The sequence below is a fragment of the Syngnathus acus genome, chromosome 10 (assembly GCF_901709675.1).
Source record: "Syngnathus acus chromosome 10, fSynAcu1.2, whole genome shotgun sequence".
NCBI lineage: Eukaryota > Metazoa > Chordata > Actinopteri > Syngnathiformes > Syngnathidae > Syngnathus > Syngnathus acus.
Genome location: NC_051095.1, coordinates 6,438,670 through 6,454,590, shown reverse-complemented (window position 1 = coordinate 6,454,590; position 15,921 = coordinate 6,438,670). Strand labels below are relative to the sequence as shown.

General features: G+C 50.1%; 4 protein-coding genes across 4 annotated transcripts; 3 read left to right on the top strand and 1 right to left on the bottom strand.

Moving 5' to 3' along the window:
* Window positions 1–105: 105 nt before the first annotated feature.
* abce1 (ATP-binding cassette, sub-family E (OABP), member 1) lies at window positions 106–4,507 on the top strand. Its single transcript, XM_037262676.1, has 19 exons — window positions 106–249; window positions 817–958; window positions 1,023–1,108; window positions 1,167–1,264; window positions 1,329–1,446; window positions 1,559–1,696; window positions 1,780–1,849; window positions 1,916–2,012; window positions 2,085–2,174; window positions 2,342–2,463; window positions 2,540–2,664; window positions 2,767–2,863; window positions 2,936–2,995; window positions 3,079–3,137; window positions 3,386–3,496; window positions 3,579–3,721; window positions 3,809–3,931; window positions 4,051–4,162; window positions 4,228–4,507. Exons 2-19 carry the CDS (start codon window positions 856–858, stop codon window positions 4,273–4,275), a joined length of 1,800 nt encoding a protein of 599 aa, XP_037118571.1. The 5' UTR covers window positions 106–249; window positions 817–855; the 3' UTR covers window positions 4,276–4,507.
* A 407-nt stretch (window positions 4,508–4,914) lies between these two features.
* Window positions 4,915–7,515, top strand: si:dkey-6n21.12 (schwannomin-interacting protein 1). Its single transcript, XM_037262769.1, has 7 exons — window positions 4,915–5,192; window positions 5,856–6,059; window positions 6,241–6,404; window positions 6,486–6,603; window positions 6,720–6,848; window positions 6,921–7,038; window positions 7,134–7,515. Exons 2-7 carry the CDS (start codon window positions 5,880–5,882, stop codon window positions 7,238–7,240), a joined length of 816 nt encoding a protein of 271 aa, XP_037118664.1. The 5' UTR covers window positions 4,915–5,192; window positions 5,856–5,879; the 3' UTR covers window positions 7,241–7,515.
* Window positions 7,516–7,949: 434 nt separating this feature from the next.
* si:dkey-6n21.13 (P2Y purinoceptor 3) lies at window positions 7,950–10,979 on the top strand. The gene is made up of 2 exons (XM_037262714.1): window positions 7,950–8,153; window positions 9,377–10,979. The coding sequence occupies exons 1-2, from the start codon at window positions 7,967–7,969 to the stop codon at window positions 10,480–10,482; spliced, it is 1,293 nt and encodes a 430-aa protein (XP_037118609.1). The 5' UTR covers window positions 7,950–7,966; the 3' UTR covers window positions 10,483–10,979.
* A 651-nt stretch (window positions 10,980–11,630) lies between these two features.
* Window positions 11,631–12,909, bottom strand: zgc:92664 (uncharacterized protein LOC436695 homolog). The gene is made up of 5 exons (XM_037262785.1): window positions 12,610–12,909; window positions 12,340–12,434; window positions 12,081–12,274; window positions 11,908–12,012; window positions 11,631–11,823 (listed from the first exon to the last, which is right to left on the bottom strand). Exons 1-5 carry the CDS (start codon window positions 12,694–12,696, stop codon window positions 11,759–11,761), a joined length of 546 nt encoding a protein of 181 aa, XP_037118680.1. The 5' UTR covers window positions 12,697–12,909; the 3' UTR covers window positions 11,631–11,758.
* Window positions 12,910–15,921: the final 3,012 nt, after the last annotated feature.

Here is a 15,921-nt window from a genome sequence, read left to right as displayed (position 1 = left end):
ATGCAAGTAATCTACCAAGAAGATTTGATAGTAATTATAAAACATGATTGATTTTTAGCTATCTGTGTCGCGTTCTATGACGTCACACCCCAAACCGTCGCCCGCTCTGTGCGTAGATGCCGCCATCTTTCCGGCCGGCATCCAGGAAAGGAACACGTTGCACGGGAGAAGTTTCTCACCAAATTGTATCTTCTCTTTGCTTGTCCTCTTTTCATTTGTCCGAATTCGGATCCGTTGGAGCAAAGCGGGGTGAGTCGGCGTCTTTCCCCCCCGTGACCTGGATACCCGACATTTGTTCAGCGGACCTTTTAGTGAGGTAGCGAGCCACCGGCTGTCAAAGATAACAAGCGAAGGCCGCACACCCAAGCTAAGCTAAATGCTAAGGCGATAACAAGTACACTACACTGCGCTAAACAACACTTTAATGTACATCTTCTCTTTTCCAGTCTGCGTTGTCCCGTTCAAGCACACAATCGATCCACACTCTCGTGCATTTTTGTGGACAATGTTGTGATGCGCTATGAACGCGTCGAACACAATTAATGATGCTGTATCTCCACGAGCAAAATGAGCCTGACTCCATTGGACGTTTTGAGCGTCTAATTGATATCTTTTTTTTTTCTCTCTCTCAATCAAAAGCCGAAGACACTTTATAATGACATCTCACGTACACCAGCACTCTCATTTCAACATGTTACGTTTGCTCGAGCAATGTCCAACAGCTCTGTAACATTTCAACGAGCCTCTTGACTCTAGCGTTCTGTTAATTTAATGTCATAGTGTTCTGTTAATTTAATGTCATCGCTTTGCCCTCAGCTCGCCGGGTCCCGGCCTCCCTTATTTCAGCAGCACGCCATGGCGGATAAAAACACCAGGATCGCCATCGTCAACCATGACAAATGCAAACCCAAGAAATGTCGGCAAGAGTGCAAGAAGAGCTGCCCGGTGGTCCGCATGGGTGAGTGAGCGGGAAAGGCAAGAGGCTCCCAGCGAAGATGTGACGAGCTGATGTCCGTCTGCAGGCAAGCTGTGTATCGAGGTGACCCCGCAGAGTAAGATCGTGTGGATCTCGGAGTCGCTTTGCATCGGCTGCGGAATATGCATCAAGGTACGAGAACTCGGCCCCGACCTGATCTCCTCCGAATGACGCGGCGGTGTCGTTTCAGAAATGTCCGTTTGGGGCACTGTCCATCGTCAACCTGCCCAGTAACCTGGAGAAGGAAACCACACACAGATACTGCGCCAATTCCTTCAAACTGCACCGGTACGTGGAGAGATGGACTTTCATTTTGCGAAGTTGCTTGAAATCCACTGTCGTTTGCGTGTAGGCTGCCCATTCCGAGACCGGGCGAGGTTCTGGGGCTGGTGGGGACCAACGGTATTGGCAAGTCAACGGCGCTCAAGATTCTAGCGGGCAAACAGAAACCCAACTTGGGAAAGTTTGATGTAGGTTCTCTCGCTCTCACACCCACGCGCGCCCCCCCCCCCCCCCCACACACACACACACACACACAATCTCTCACATGTATACTCACGCAGACATGATATGATGTTCCAGAATCCTCCAGATTGGCAGGAGATCCTGACCTACTTTCGTGGCTCGGAGTTGCAGAATTACTTCACCAAAATCTTGGAGGACGACCTGCGCGCCATCGTCAAGCCACAGTACGTGGACCAGATCCCAAAGACCGTCAAGGTAAAGGGCGGGCAGTAATGCCGGTCTGGCGCGGGATCACTGCGGCTCCGCTCATCGTTGCAGTCGTCGCTTTGTCCCTGCAGGGATCGGTCGGCGCCATCCTGAGCAGAAAAGATGACATGGACACACAGAACTTGGTTTGCCAGCAGCTCGGTACGACCCAAAACGCTCTGGCAATAGAAAGGACATATTGTGATTGGTTGTCTTGTTACCGGGCAGATTTGAGTCACCTGCGCGAGAGGAATGTGGAGGACCTGTCGGGAGGGGAGCTACAGAGGTTCGCCTGCGCCGTCGTCTGTATCCAGAGAGCCGACATGTAAGAAACGAGACGCCCTCGCTGCTGCGTGACGCCCGCAACGCTGTGCTCACACGTGCTCCCGTCCTGCAGTTTTATGTTTGATGAGCCGTCCAGCTATCTGGATGTCAAACAGAGGCTGAAGGCTGCCATCACCATCCGCTCGCTCATCACGCCAGACAGGTACGTGCGCTTCGCAAATGGACACACGGACGTTCCGAGAGGGCAGTGAAATGATCCCCAGGACAACGTTGGATTGCTGCTTGCATTCCCATGGCAGTCAATGAGTTCAAAAAAGTGGTGGTGCGTTTTGCGGCATGGGGAAAAGTGAGCTTTACGTGTGCGTGCAGGTATATCATCGTAGTGGAACACGACTTGAGCGTGTTGGATTACTTGTCTGACTTCATCTGCTGCCTGTACGGCGTACCGAGTGCCTACGGAGTGGTCACCATGCCCTTCAGCGTGCGGGAGGGTAAGCGCTCGCCCAGACTTCTCGGCTCCTCCCAAACAGCCGCTAACACGGCGCGTGTTGCTGTCGCGGCCCTCAGGCATCAACATCTTCCTGGACGGTTACGTTCCCACGGAGAACCTGCGCTTCCGCGAGACCTCCCTGGTGTTCAAAGTGGCCGAAACGGCCAACGAGGAGGAAGTTAAGCGGCTTCGGCACTACCAGGTCAGTGCCAGCTTTGTGCTTTTCTTGCGACTTATCCCGCTGCCTTGATTAAATAAAGCATCTTCTAACTCACTCACAAATGTGCTGTGTGCAAACCCGTAGTATCCCAACATGGCCAAAACCATGGGTGAGTTCACCCTGGAGATCAAGGGAGGGGAGTTCACCGACTCGGAAATCATGGTCATGCTGGGGGAGAACGGTACGTCGGCGCGGCCGTCACCACGACGTGACAACACGGCGCTCTGATTTGTTCTGTGTGCTGTGTGTACAGGCACAGGAAAGACCACCTTCATCAGGATGTTAGCCGGAGGACTCAAACCGGATGGCGGAGGTGGCAAACTGTGTATCACGCATGTCACGTGTGTGTGTCGTGATGCCCGCCCGGCTTTTAACGTGTGCGTTTGCATTGGCAAGGTGATGTGCCCATCCTCAACGTGAGCTACAAGCCTCAGACCATCAGTCCTAAGTTCAAGGTGTGTGCTCTGACTTCCCATTTGGTGCCACTGATGGCAACTTAAGCCATTGCCAGACGAGAGAATTTGCTCACTTTGCAATGGCCTTTTGATGTATTGGTATTGTAAGTCTAGCTTTTGTCCTCAAAACCACAGGCCACCTTGGAGGGGCCACTTGGCTTTGGGTTCAATCAGCACAAGCTACTCCAAAGTTAATCCTCGATACTGTGTGTGTGTCTTGCTTACTCGCGGGTGGCGGCGTTCCTCAGGGCAGCGTCCGTGCTCTTCTGCATGAAAAGATCCGAGACGCCTACACGCACCCTCAGTTCATCACGGACGTCATGAAGCCCATGCAGATTGAGAGCATCATCGACCAGGACGTAAGAATGCAAACGCCGCATGCCCGTCCACACCTTTGGTGCCATTGACGAGTCCCTCTCTCCTGCACTTTCTCTCCATCAGGTCCAGAACCTTTCAGGTGGTGAGCTTCAGAGAGTTGCGCTTACCTTGTGCTTGGGCAAACCGGCCGACGTCTACCTCATCGACGAACCCTCCGCCTACCTTGATTCCGAGCAGCGGTTGATGGCAGCCAGGGTCATCAAGAGGTACGCTGATGCCTCTGTGTGTTTGTGTGTACGTTCCTGTGCGCTCGTCACCTCCGCATCTCAACTCAACATGCGTGTGCGTCACAGGTACATCCTGCACGCCAAGAAGACGGCGTTCGTGGTGGAGCACGACTTTATCATGGCCACGTACCTAGCGGACCGCGTCATCGTCTTTGACGGGATTCCCTCCAAACACACGGCCGCCAACACGTAAGCACCGCCTCCCGACTGTGTCCGTTTGAGCTGCGGCTGAGCAAACGAACGCACCGAACAGCGTTTAGCTAGAATGGCGGTTTTGGGGAGTTTGTCCAAGCTTGTGCGTGTGTCAGTCCACAGGGTCTCCTGGCGGGCATGAACCGCTTTCTGTCTCTGCTGGAGATAACGTTTCGTAGAGATCCCAACAACTTCCGGCCACGCATCAACAAGCTCAATTCCATCAAGGTACTGCAACACGTTTGCTCAAATCCTACCCCCAACTTTGACCTTTTGTCTTCTTGAACTCACAGGACACTGAACAGAAGAAGAGCGGGAACTACTTCTTTCTGGATGACTAGAGCGACTCGTAGCGTGTGAGCGAGTGTGACTCTTCCCGTACCGACTATGACCGCAGCGAGTGAGCAGGAGGAAGAAAAAAAAAACACGCAACGTCCGTCTCATCATCATGCGGGAGCTGTCGGGGCCTGCGTTCAACATCCGCAACTGTTCTCAAATGATCAGAGTGGCATCCTGTCGAGTTCCAGTCATAACGACAGCATCGATACATCAAACAATAAATATGATGTTGACAACGACTGTCTGATTTGGTTGGTTAGGTGAAGAGCTATTGGTGACTCGATTAAGCGCTCAGCATTTAACTTTGATTCAACAGCACCATCTTATGTTGTTGGTTTGGACGACTCCAGGGTGTATTCAGGTAGAATTAAGTGTGGAACTTTTTGAACATATACATTGTCCATGAATATGACAGCTACAGTGACCAATTACATCCCTTCCCGTCACATTTTGTGGCATAATGCAACCAACTACGGAGTAAGCCTTTCATTTGCCCTTAGCTGTTTTTAGTCATTCATAAAGTGAGAAGGACGGAAAATATACAACGTTAAATTTAATAGAGCAATCCTTCTCAGAGTGTTGCGCAATCCTCAAACTACGGTTTGCGGAAATGCCAGCAAGCTAAGCTTTTGTTGTGAACAGCCCGCCGGAAGTGACACACGCGCGCACACGTTTGTATCTTTGCGTGAAATTCCACAAGATTAGAGTTTGCGTCTTTTGTTTGACAACAGTAAAACTCAATAAAAGTCGTTGAAAAGCAGCTATAGGAAGCCGAAGACACCCGCAAAGGTTTGAAAAGCCCCACAAAAGGTTTGGGATATTTTAATTTTGGACTTTGTCAAGCGCTGCAGATGTGAAGTATGTGGCAAACAAAAGCACGGCGGCGTTGGCCAAGCAACTGGTGGAAGTGAGTAACCAAGTAAGTAAACTATCTTCAACTATCCGACCACTTCGGGGAGAAAACGCAAGACGTCTGAAAGGCATTTGGAACTCTCCGCCCCTAGTCATTCGAAAACTATAAACAACTTTTGCCATTCAAGTCAAACTACCAGCCTTAAGCTGGCAAGCAGCGTGGTTAAAAAGTGGTTTTGGTTTTTGCCTCGCAGTTCGGGGCTATGTTGGCATGCCGCCTCTCAATCTGTGCCTCCCACATGCATCCAAAAACTGGTTGACGCCAAATTGTCCAGACGTGCAAGTCGTTGTTGCTTGTTTGTCTTTAAGCGTCCTGTCATTAACCGGGGGGGGGGGTGACCAATCCAGGCAGTTCCTTTCTTGCCTAAGGTCTCCTCCGGCCGCGCCCCGAAAAGCACGTTGAAGATTTAATTTTGGTATGGAGGCTTCAGAGATGACACCACCAGGGCTATCCCCCAATGATTTATTTTTATTTAATATTTTGGGAACTAGGCAACATTTGACTTTCTGTGGCTTTAGGGGGTACGTGCTGTGGTTGTAAGTCCCCCATAGAAAATGGTCTTTGCTGTAAGCCCCAAATTTTGGAAGGCTTGCTTTGGGAGATTCATGGCTTGCTCGTCGTTAGCTGGTGAATGTTGGTTGAAAAGCCTGTCGTGTCTTACTGCTTAAGAAAAGATGCCGAGGCGCTGACAAGATGGAGGTGGGTGACAAAGAACGGCAGAAGTGGGGCGGAGATGACATGGACAAGGACAGCGACCATACCCAGGAGCCCCGGGACGAGTTGGGCCTTCCCATCATGCACTGGGAGGCGCTGAGCCTTCGCATCGCCGAGCTGGAGAAGCAGGAAGAGGAGAAGAAGGACAAGCTGGCAAAGGTTGGACGCCTCTGCGTAATCTGCAGGAACTGGCAGAAATGAGATGAAATGAGGGACCGGCTTCACCTTCACTTGCTTCTTGTTTGGACGCCATTTTTGTTGCTTATTCGATATTATCGTGTTTAGTCGCCAATGGAGAATAAGCTCGAGTTGACTAATTTTATTTGTTTGGGACGGTCAGAGCGGCGCGGCGACCCTGGAGCGAGGCCGAGCTCCCGTCAGCTGCACGGGCGAACAAGGAGCTGTGGGGCGGGAGAACGAGGACGGGCGCCGGCGCCATCGGCGCCACCACGATGGGCAGGACAACAGCGATGACAACGGAGACGTGTCTGCTCTCGGCTCACGGTAGTCAAAGCGAACCTTTGCCGAATTTCCGGAAGCGTGCTGGCGCACGCTCATTTTGTTGTTGTTCGTCTTGTGCTGCAGACTGCAGACGCAAATGAACCTTCAGCTCTGCTTCATCAACAACAGCGAGAGTGATGACGAAGAGCAGGAAGAAGAGGAAGAGCGAGAGCGAAGGGAGGGAGATGCCAGCGCAGCCCTGGTGTGCACCATTAAAAAAAAAAAAAAAACTCTTATTTGAGAAAAAGGCAAATACTTTGACATCATCTTATACATACACTATACACTGTCTCTATATTATTTTGCACACCGACGTAGAGCGGAAGCGTCGTCCCGGGTCTCAAGATGGCCATGCCTGCGGCCAAGTCAGAGAAAAGCAAGTCCAGAGGCTTCCGGAACACTTGGAGGAAGCTGCGAGAGCGGCTGCGAGCGGACCACAAGCCACCTGTGTGTGACTAAAAAGCAGCGCTCACCCACTGGCTCTTCTCGTTTAACAGTGGCTTATGCCTTCCCCCTCAGAACCCGGCTGGCGCCGACCCACCGCTCCACGGGAGACGCTTGGAGCGCGCCGACGTGTACAAATTGAACCTCGGGGAGCTCCGCGCCCAACGATCTTTCCTTACCCAAACGGTGCAAGGTGATTGGACACATTTTGAAATGTTTGTTGCAATGCAGTTCTTCGAAGCTTTTTTGGGAAGGCGGTCCGCAAACAGCATATTTGTTTCACCGCAGAGCTGAGCTCGGATCTGGTGGCCGGGCTGCAGGTGCGAGACCAGCTGAGGACGGAACAGGACGCTATGTTGCTGGAGGTTCAGGACCTCACGTCCCTGCAAGGTTGACGGACACCAAAGTCTGACCATTTCAACACGGTTGCGTGACACTACACGTGTTTGTTTTCACGCATGAAAAGGGAATTTTCACAACAAGCATTTTTTTTTATATCCACACGGACGATCATGGCTTTGTCTGAATAATGCCGCAGATGTTTTCTGTCTCCGTATGTTTGCTTAAAATGAACGCCATTTGGTCTAAAAGCTTGAATGTCAGAATGAGGGAAAAAAATGTGGTCCACTTGTTCAAATATGTTTACAAGTATTAAACTCTGTTGAAATCATCATGACTTCTTCTCAATGATTATAATGACAAAATACTCATAGTGGATTGTCTTGTTGCAAATCAAGTTCCTCAACAACAACAAAAAAACATGCAATTTAAATGAAATAATCCAAAAAGTAATTCAGGACTGTTGACTGACATTTGGAAATAGTTTCTAAAGTCATACCAAATTCCACAGTGCAAATTAGCAACAACAGTTGCTGGGATTGAAAAATTACACTTATGGTTTCCTCTCGGGGGAAAAAAAATTATCTTGGCACACCGGTTGGACCCCCAGGCAGGCCACGGGCCGTATGTTTGACAAACTGTCAGTTAGCTCGGCTTCAAAACAAGATGAGCGGTCGGGCTCTCTCTCTCTTTGTCTCTCTGTCGCTTTCTCTCTCTCTCTCTCCCGCAGGTGGGCAAGTGAGGATGACACAGAGAGGGCTCGAGGGAGGGGCTGCATCACCATGGCAACATGCCAAGAAGAAGACAAGAGGAGAAAGGCGCTAACTTTTTCCGCCTGTGAGCAGTTGCGTGTCTTTTCCGTTGTTTGTTGCACTTTTGGATCAGTGGCTGTCGTCTTGGGGTTTTTGCCATGGGGCCGAGGTCAGCAGCGGAGCCATATGGAGTCGTCGTGTGTGTGCGGTGATGCAGGTATTTATGAGCCAGCCCCACACACACCAACACTAACAGCTGTAAAGTTAATTCCTCAATCGTCCAAACGAGGCTTTTTGTCACGGCTACGTTGACAAAAAAAACAAAAAAAACAGCGTGTTTCACATCTTTTCCCTTTTCTGACCACATCATCTTTAACGTAGTCGTGATGTGCGCGGACCGGCCAGGACACCTGTTTCCCTCTCCGCACGCAACTGAAACATGAACGCTGATGACTCCAAGCTATAATGTTAACCCCTTAAAAATGATTGAAGTTGTAGTAGGATGTTGATGTCGTGGGTCAGGCTAATGAGCGGCAAGTACGCAAAGGGCATTTGAATTTCTTGGAAGATCAACAGCATGTAGCGTGACGCGAGCGAGCGTGGTTACTTATTGCTGAGTTAATGGCCTGAGAAGAGACTGAATCAGCAGCGGCGTGCCCTCGTCCGCAGGAAGGCAAACACCCGAGGGCACAGACAACAGGAGGTGAGGGGCGCTGTGCAAAGAGCCCAGTCAGCAACGGAACGGAAGAGGAGGGGGAGGGGCAGGTGGGGGAGAGGCGGCCTTAAACCCAAATCACAAAAGTTCAATTTCCTATAAACATTGATTGATATGAAAACCGCAACTGACAATGACAATTGAAACAAACAATCGTGCTCCTCCCCCCCACCCCCACCCTCTGGGATTTTTATTTTTTTATTTCTTCTGATACAAAAAATATATATATATATTATTTTGTAGACTCAAGTCAAAAGTTATGGCCCGAGGGCCAGGTCTGGCCGACATCATGGCGGCAAATCATTTCGACTCCATCCATCCGTTTTCTTTACCGCTTGTCCCCATGGGGGTCGTGGGCATGCTGGAGCATATCCCAGCAGTCATTGGGCAGTAGGCAGGGGACACCCTAAACCGGTTTCCAGCCAATCACAGGGCACACATAGACGAACAACACTCACACCTCGGGGCAATTTGGAGTGCCCAATTGGCCTACCAAGCATATTTTGGGGATGTGGGAGGAAACCCACGGGGGCATGGGGAGAACAGGCAAACTCTACACAGGGAGGGTGGGAGGTGAAATCGAACCTGAACACTGAGGTGAGATATTTAAAGATTTTTTTTTGTTGCTGATCCCTCACTTTAATCAAAACATCAAGATGGAATAGTCACAAGCTTTGAAAACTAAATCCGCCCGACGTTGACTGTGACCCTGGGTTACCTTCCAGGTGAGTGTTGGCCGGTGACGAGGACAAGGGCGGCCATGACGCCGGCGGGCGTCGACAACGGAAGCCTGCCGCTGTGCAGCATTGACGAGTCGTACAAGTACATCTTCCTGCCCACCTGCTACTCCTTCACCTTCGTCTTCAGCCTGTCGCTCAACGCTGTGGTGCTGCTGCGCTCGTTTCGCCGCACCAAGCGCTGGAACGCCTCGCTCATCTACATGGTCAACCTGGCCTCCACCGACTTCATGTACGGCCTGTCACTGCCCTTCCTAGTGGCCAGCTACGTCATGCGCGACCGCTGGGTCTTTGGGGACTTCATGTGCCGCCTGGTGCGCTTCCTCTTCTACTTCAACCTCTACTGTTCCATCTTCTTCCTCACCTGCATCTCGGTGCACCGCTACATGGGCATCTGCCACCCCATGCGAGTCATCGCCTTGGAGACCAAGAAAGCCGTCAAGTGCACATGCGTGCTGGTGTGGGCGGTGGTCTTCGCGCTCACCTGCCCCATCTTCCGCTTCGCCCGCACGGCCCGCGCCGGCGGCGGCGTAGACAACTGCTGGGACGACGCCATCGACCAAGAGTTCTCCGACTACGTGCCGTACGGCGTGGTCCTGCACCTGCTGGGCTTCTTCGTGCCCTTCTCCGTCATCGCCTGGTGCTACTCGCACGTGGTGGTCACCATCTTCAAGACTCTGCCTTCTCGCCCACGCGACGGCAGGGAAGGCGGAGCCGGCGTCTCCGTCTTCCTTGGCGCAGACTCGCCGTACGCCGGCCGTAGGCGCAAGTCCATCCGCACCATCGTCACCATCACGCTGCTCTTCGCTCTGTGCTTCTTCCCCTTCCACGTGACGCGTACCGTCTTCCTGCTGCTCAAGGTGAGCAAGGGCGTCCCGTGCCAAACCATGACCACCGTGTCCATGTGCTACAAGATTACTCGGCCCTTGGCGTCCTTCAACGCCTGGCTCAACGCGCTCCTCTACTTCCTCACCAAAGACAAGGGCGGATGCTGCCCGCCGCCTGCGCCCGCCGCGCCGCTGCTGCCCTTGAGGATGGTAGCGAAAGGAGACGAACACGTACACCGGCACGGCAAAAGCGCCTTATTGACCTAACGCAAAGACGGCTGCTTTTACGCTCACTATGCAGAGACTTTGTCTTTGAAACAGACTTGATTTGATTCTTACTAATCATGTTCTATTAATCAAATAACACGGATTTGTTAGTGATGACGCATGTGAATATAGCAACGATCATATTTTTTTTTAAGCCTGAAAATGATTCAAAACGCTCATAAGCTTTTCCATGATAAAGGGGGACAGATTGTGACGTCAACACTTGACTCTTTTTCTAGTGACCTCTTGCGGCTGGTGGTGGAACAGGCGAGGGAAAAGGCGGCAGTCCGACTCTTCACTTGTTTATGTTTTATTCGTTCTTTTGACTTGTTGTTCGGAAAGTGGAGTGGCTGTCATACATGATTCCCATCCGGCAGGGGGAGACACCAAGGGAAATATCAGACGTCAACCGCGCGGCGTCATCTCCCGACATGCACCCCACTACAAACTCGAAAAAACGAAAGCCCAAATGAATATTACACAATGTTTAAAAATCATGCGAGCGTTTTTATTCTAAACGGACGCCACATTTTGTTAGTAGCGTCAAGTTGGCACATCTTATTACAAGTGGAGAGTTTGTAGGTGCTCGCCTAATGCTTTGGCTTTTGTGTTTACAAATGAGACGTGGCGCCATTTTTGAACGGGTCACCGATAGCCAGCCCAAACTTCCAAAAAGTCCGCTTCCGCCTTCCAGTTCTTTTTTTCTTTCTTTTCTCAACCGGAGACATTCACCAAGGTAAGACACGGCGTTCTGTCCTATACTTGGCTGAATTTATGTGCATAGGTGCTTTTCAAGTCTTCAAACGTAGTCGTCTGTGTAAATTCCATTGGAGAATGTTAAAATGATCAGGGGATGTTTGAGAATATTTGCCATTTTTCACATGTCCTGAGTGTTGTTAGTCACCTTGAACAGAGGCTGTGATTTACCGAAGTCAAATTCCTTGTTTGGCACGCTCAAACATGGCGAATAAAAACTCTTGAATCTTCACAGCGCTTATACACTCACAAATGTAAAAAATATCTCAACATTTGACTAAAACGCAACATTCAATAATAAATGCTGACTTGTGCTGTGGATAATTTGGGTGATTGTGTTTAGAAATGTTTGTTGCGTGTGTGTTTCGAATGCACAGGCAGGACGACATGTGTGTTGTTCCAGCCGTAAGAATAGTTTGATCTTTTATTCCCAAAACACTGTGGAAGTTTCAACGCAATCTGGCGTGTGTAATATGATACAGTGCGTGTGTCAGATGGCGCCACACTTTCTGTGATGACTTCAGCGTGACAGCAGAGGAAGGTCATTGGAGTTCATGATGAGGTTTGAGTCCAGGTTCAACGTATCTGTGGACAGACAAACTTTGATCATGACCACTTTTGGATTTGTGGTCGTGAAAGATGCATGTGTGTCATGGAGGTTTCGAGCACCTTGATCAAAATTGAGCTTTTTGGATGGGGACGCTTGTCCCAGTCCCTCAATGTCCACCAGGTCGCTGTTGACATCCGAGTCGTTGAGGGCGCTCAGGGTAACATCTGAACACACGTGCACATGATTCGGTTTACTGGCAATTTCCAAGACTTGTGCTCACGCTCGAACACACCCGAGGCCTTTCGCTTCTTGGTGGTGGGGTGGTTGACTTGCATGCCGGGCTGGGCAGCAGCGGCGGTGCCGCCGGTTCCGGGCGATGTCACAGCAGATTTTTTGCCGGGGGTGGTCTTGGGCGGGATACCTTCGGAGGAGCTGCCTCGAGCATTGTCTTCATGCTTGCGCTTGACCGGACTCTTAGTGTGCGCGCTGGTGACAAGAAGGCACGTGGATTCAAGCCGCTCCCAGACATTGGCTAATATTGCTTGACCGACCTAGTGGGGTTGGCCTCGGCCATAGGGTGAAGCTGCATGGTGAGTTCTCCCAGTCGACTGAAAGCAGCGCCGGCTGCTGAGAAGATTTCTCCAACCTGCGTGAAGAACAATCAAACAAGCATGCTGGTTCATTCCGGAGAACACGAGGAGGGAAAGAGGTGAGCACCGTTGCTATGGTTACCCGGTTCACTTCCATTAATTAATTAACAGTAATCATAGTCCGCACGCTCCCCAAAGCTGTGCATTATTCTGTCGTTTTGAAAGACTCACTTTTGTGGAAGCTGAAGTCATGTTTGACTGTTTGCGGGCGGTTTCAATGGCAGCTAATATGCTAACAACAATGGAGCTAGCTAGCATCAGCAGCCAACGAACGGTTTCCGTGTGCCGGCGGTCGGTTGTGCTCTAGGTGTCGTGGTCACGAAAGCGAAAGCTTCGGCATGCGAAAATAAATCCGACCGCGCATCGTAAGGCAGAAGCTTTTAGCTCCGCGAAATTTACATTACAACAAGAGAGTGTCCACCAACTGAATGAAGTTGGCTGATACCTTCGTGGAACCCCGGAAATCTGGAAGCCACGTTAACTGTTGTAGCTTTTAGATTAAGTAACGGTAAACAAAATATTTAAGCGAGTACGGTTCGTGATTAAGAGGTGCGCCACTATCAGGAATATGCATCTTAACTTCTACTGTAAGTGGTTCCGCTGTAGCTAATCGTTTTGCCGATTTCACTTGAATGCAACGTTTACGTCACGTCACTAAAAGTGTATTTTTCACACGAGTCGGTCACTAAAGTGTGTATTATATAACGTGTATTTGGTGTTTTATCTAGTCAGACATTTACCTCATTTGAGAAAGACGTGTGGAATCTCGTGACATTCGTGTCATAATATAATAAAAATTCTAATCAAAATTAGAATAAAATATGAATTTGAATAAAATATGAAATAATTAGAATAGAGTACGTATATCTTAAATATATGCAGGTTAGTCCAAAAATGCAAGCAGAAGTATGCTCCCAAAACAAATGGGATCCTCTTCATTCAAACAAAAAGAGAAGAATAGTCAGTGTTAATTTGATATTTTTGTAGTCTAATTTTTACAAGGTAAACCTATGAAGTATTTTGAGTGAACTCTCACTGTTTCAAATTAAATACTTTCTAGACAAAAGCCACAAGTGGGACTTTTTGTGTCGGTCCTCATTGAAGTTGATAAATCCCCACCTTCTTGAAAAAAAAAAACCCAAATGCTGCCTTTGCATTTCAACAGAACCAAGTCGACCTTATGAGTCATCAAGCTATGATGACAAAAAGGTGTCGATGTCACGCTTCCGTGACAAAATGTTCTGATGTCATGCTTCTGATGTCCTTTGGATGGCTCAGATCAAAGAGGCGAAAGAAAAGGTTTGTGATTGTCCACTGAAAATCGACAACAACGCTACGATCAAATTCTAAAAGAAAGATGGCGTCAAATTTGAACAAGGCTCATCTGAGAAAAGTCAACGAAAAGAACCAAATGTGCGACGGTACTCTCCACCCGACGCCATTCGGGATTTACGATCTTCTCAACACTCAGAAATGCCTCAAAGACTTCTTCATCCAGCGGGGGATGTTTGGGGACGTCAACCAAGTATCGAGCCTAAAGGCCAAAGAGAGGGATGAGAAGATCAACAAGCTCATCAAGAGCATCGTTGAGAAGAGCATTGCGGACATCGCCAAAATGAGGCAGCTCATCGCCATGTGGGATGCGGAGGAGCGCTCCACATCCAACTCTTACATTGACGAGTCGTCATATGGCCTTGTCACCCAACAGAAAATCAAACAATACCTAAGGGATTTCTTCTCGGAGCGCCTCGCCTCTGCTGAGCCAACGATCGATCTCAACAGCGCAGACCTCATGCTGGACCCTGTGACAAAGGAAGAAGACCCTGGCTCGTTGTCGTCTCAGTCATCTCCCATTCTCGGGAGGGCCATGAATATGATCAGCCACGTGATCCAACCTGTCGTCGACACCTTTGACTCTGCCAGTAAAGCTGTCGTCAAAATGTTGACGCGGAGCGATCGGGACGCCCAAGAGCCGGATGAAGGCGCACAGCAGAAGTGGGCTCCTCGTCCGTCTGAGGAGGAGGAAGGTTCATCCGCCTCCCCTCTAAATAATATTAACGGTGGCAGGGAAGACGACAATCGTCTCACCCCGGCGGTGTTCAACGAGGCCGTAATGGACGAGTTTGGCAATTTGCAATTTGACATGCAATTGACCCCCAGGCTCTCCCCCATATTGGAGGAGACTGGGGAGACAAATTCCTCTGCTTCCTCTTCAGCCAGACTGGACAAGACTCCCGCCACCTCTAGATCCGCTCTCGGGAAGACAAAAACTATCCAAAGCGACGTGCCGTCGAGGCCCTGCACCGCCGACGAGAAGTTGATCCCTCGGGTTTCACCATTTAGTCCCGAGAAGCCAAACAGCACGGATGAGAACATTTCCGATGCCAAGTCGTACTCTGACGAAGAAGCCGTAAAACCATGCTCTGCCATTGAGGCTTGGCCCACCTCCAGACTTTTGGGCGCCTCCCCGGTTCCCTCTCCTGTCACTTCTTCTCCCATTATTGAGAAGGCCAAAATGATCATCAACCAAGTATTTCAGCCTGTTGTCAAATCCATCGGCTCCGCCAGGAAAGTCACAAAAACAGCCGGCAAATCCATTGCTAAAAAAGTGAGGTCCATGTGCAGGTATCGCTCGTGCAGGAAGAGGGGAAAGCGAGGTAAAGGAAAGAGTGGCAAAACAAGCGGACGTCGAGATATTTTGGACAGAAAAAATGGCAATGAGGAGGAGGAGACGGTGGAAGGGTGCGAGGAGGAAGCGAGCACTACTGAGGTGGACTCCAAGCATGATAGTGAGGTCGTGGCTTCCCCAGAAGCTTCTCCGTGCATCACTGAGGACAAGACCGTTGAAAAATCTGCGCATGTCATGAAAGACGTGGCAGGAGAAAAGTTGAGCATTGAGGCCAAATCCCCTTCTGTTATTTCCACTCCATTTTCAGCCCGCCGAATGGTAGGATCTTCCGATCCCATCTCCTCAGCTCAAGCCACTCCCAGGAAGGCCAGAACCGGAACGCCACGTACCCCAAAAGTACCGTCCTGCAAATCCACCCGCAGGTCGTCCATTTCAGAGAATAAAGTGAAACTCGTAGAGACGGATGACGACCAGGCCAGTGAGATAAATCCGCTCCAGTCGGAGGAAGACGGATCGGAACAAAACATCTACAGTATCTTTGAGAACATTTTCCGAGAGGAGTTTTCCAAAAAATTAGAAAATTCCCTCAAACAGGGCATATCCGATGCAGTCCGTGTCTATGTCCCTGACAGAGGTTCCACAGAATCCCTCCAAAGCGCCAACAATTACGCAAAACGGGAGATTGATACTTCGCAGGTGGGTCCGCGAGACTCGCTGAGGAGCGCTTCCACCTCACTCACGTCTTTCACCAGCTACCAGTTATTAGAAGACGCCATGACCAGGAAGCATTTATCCGATACGTGTCTGAAAGGCCCCGCGCCGCCGGAGGGACTGGATTCCAAGCGAAAGTCACT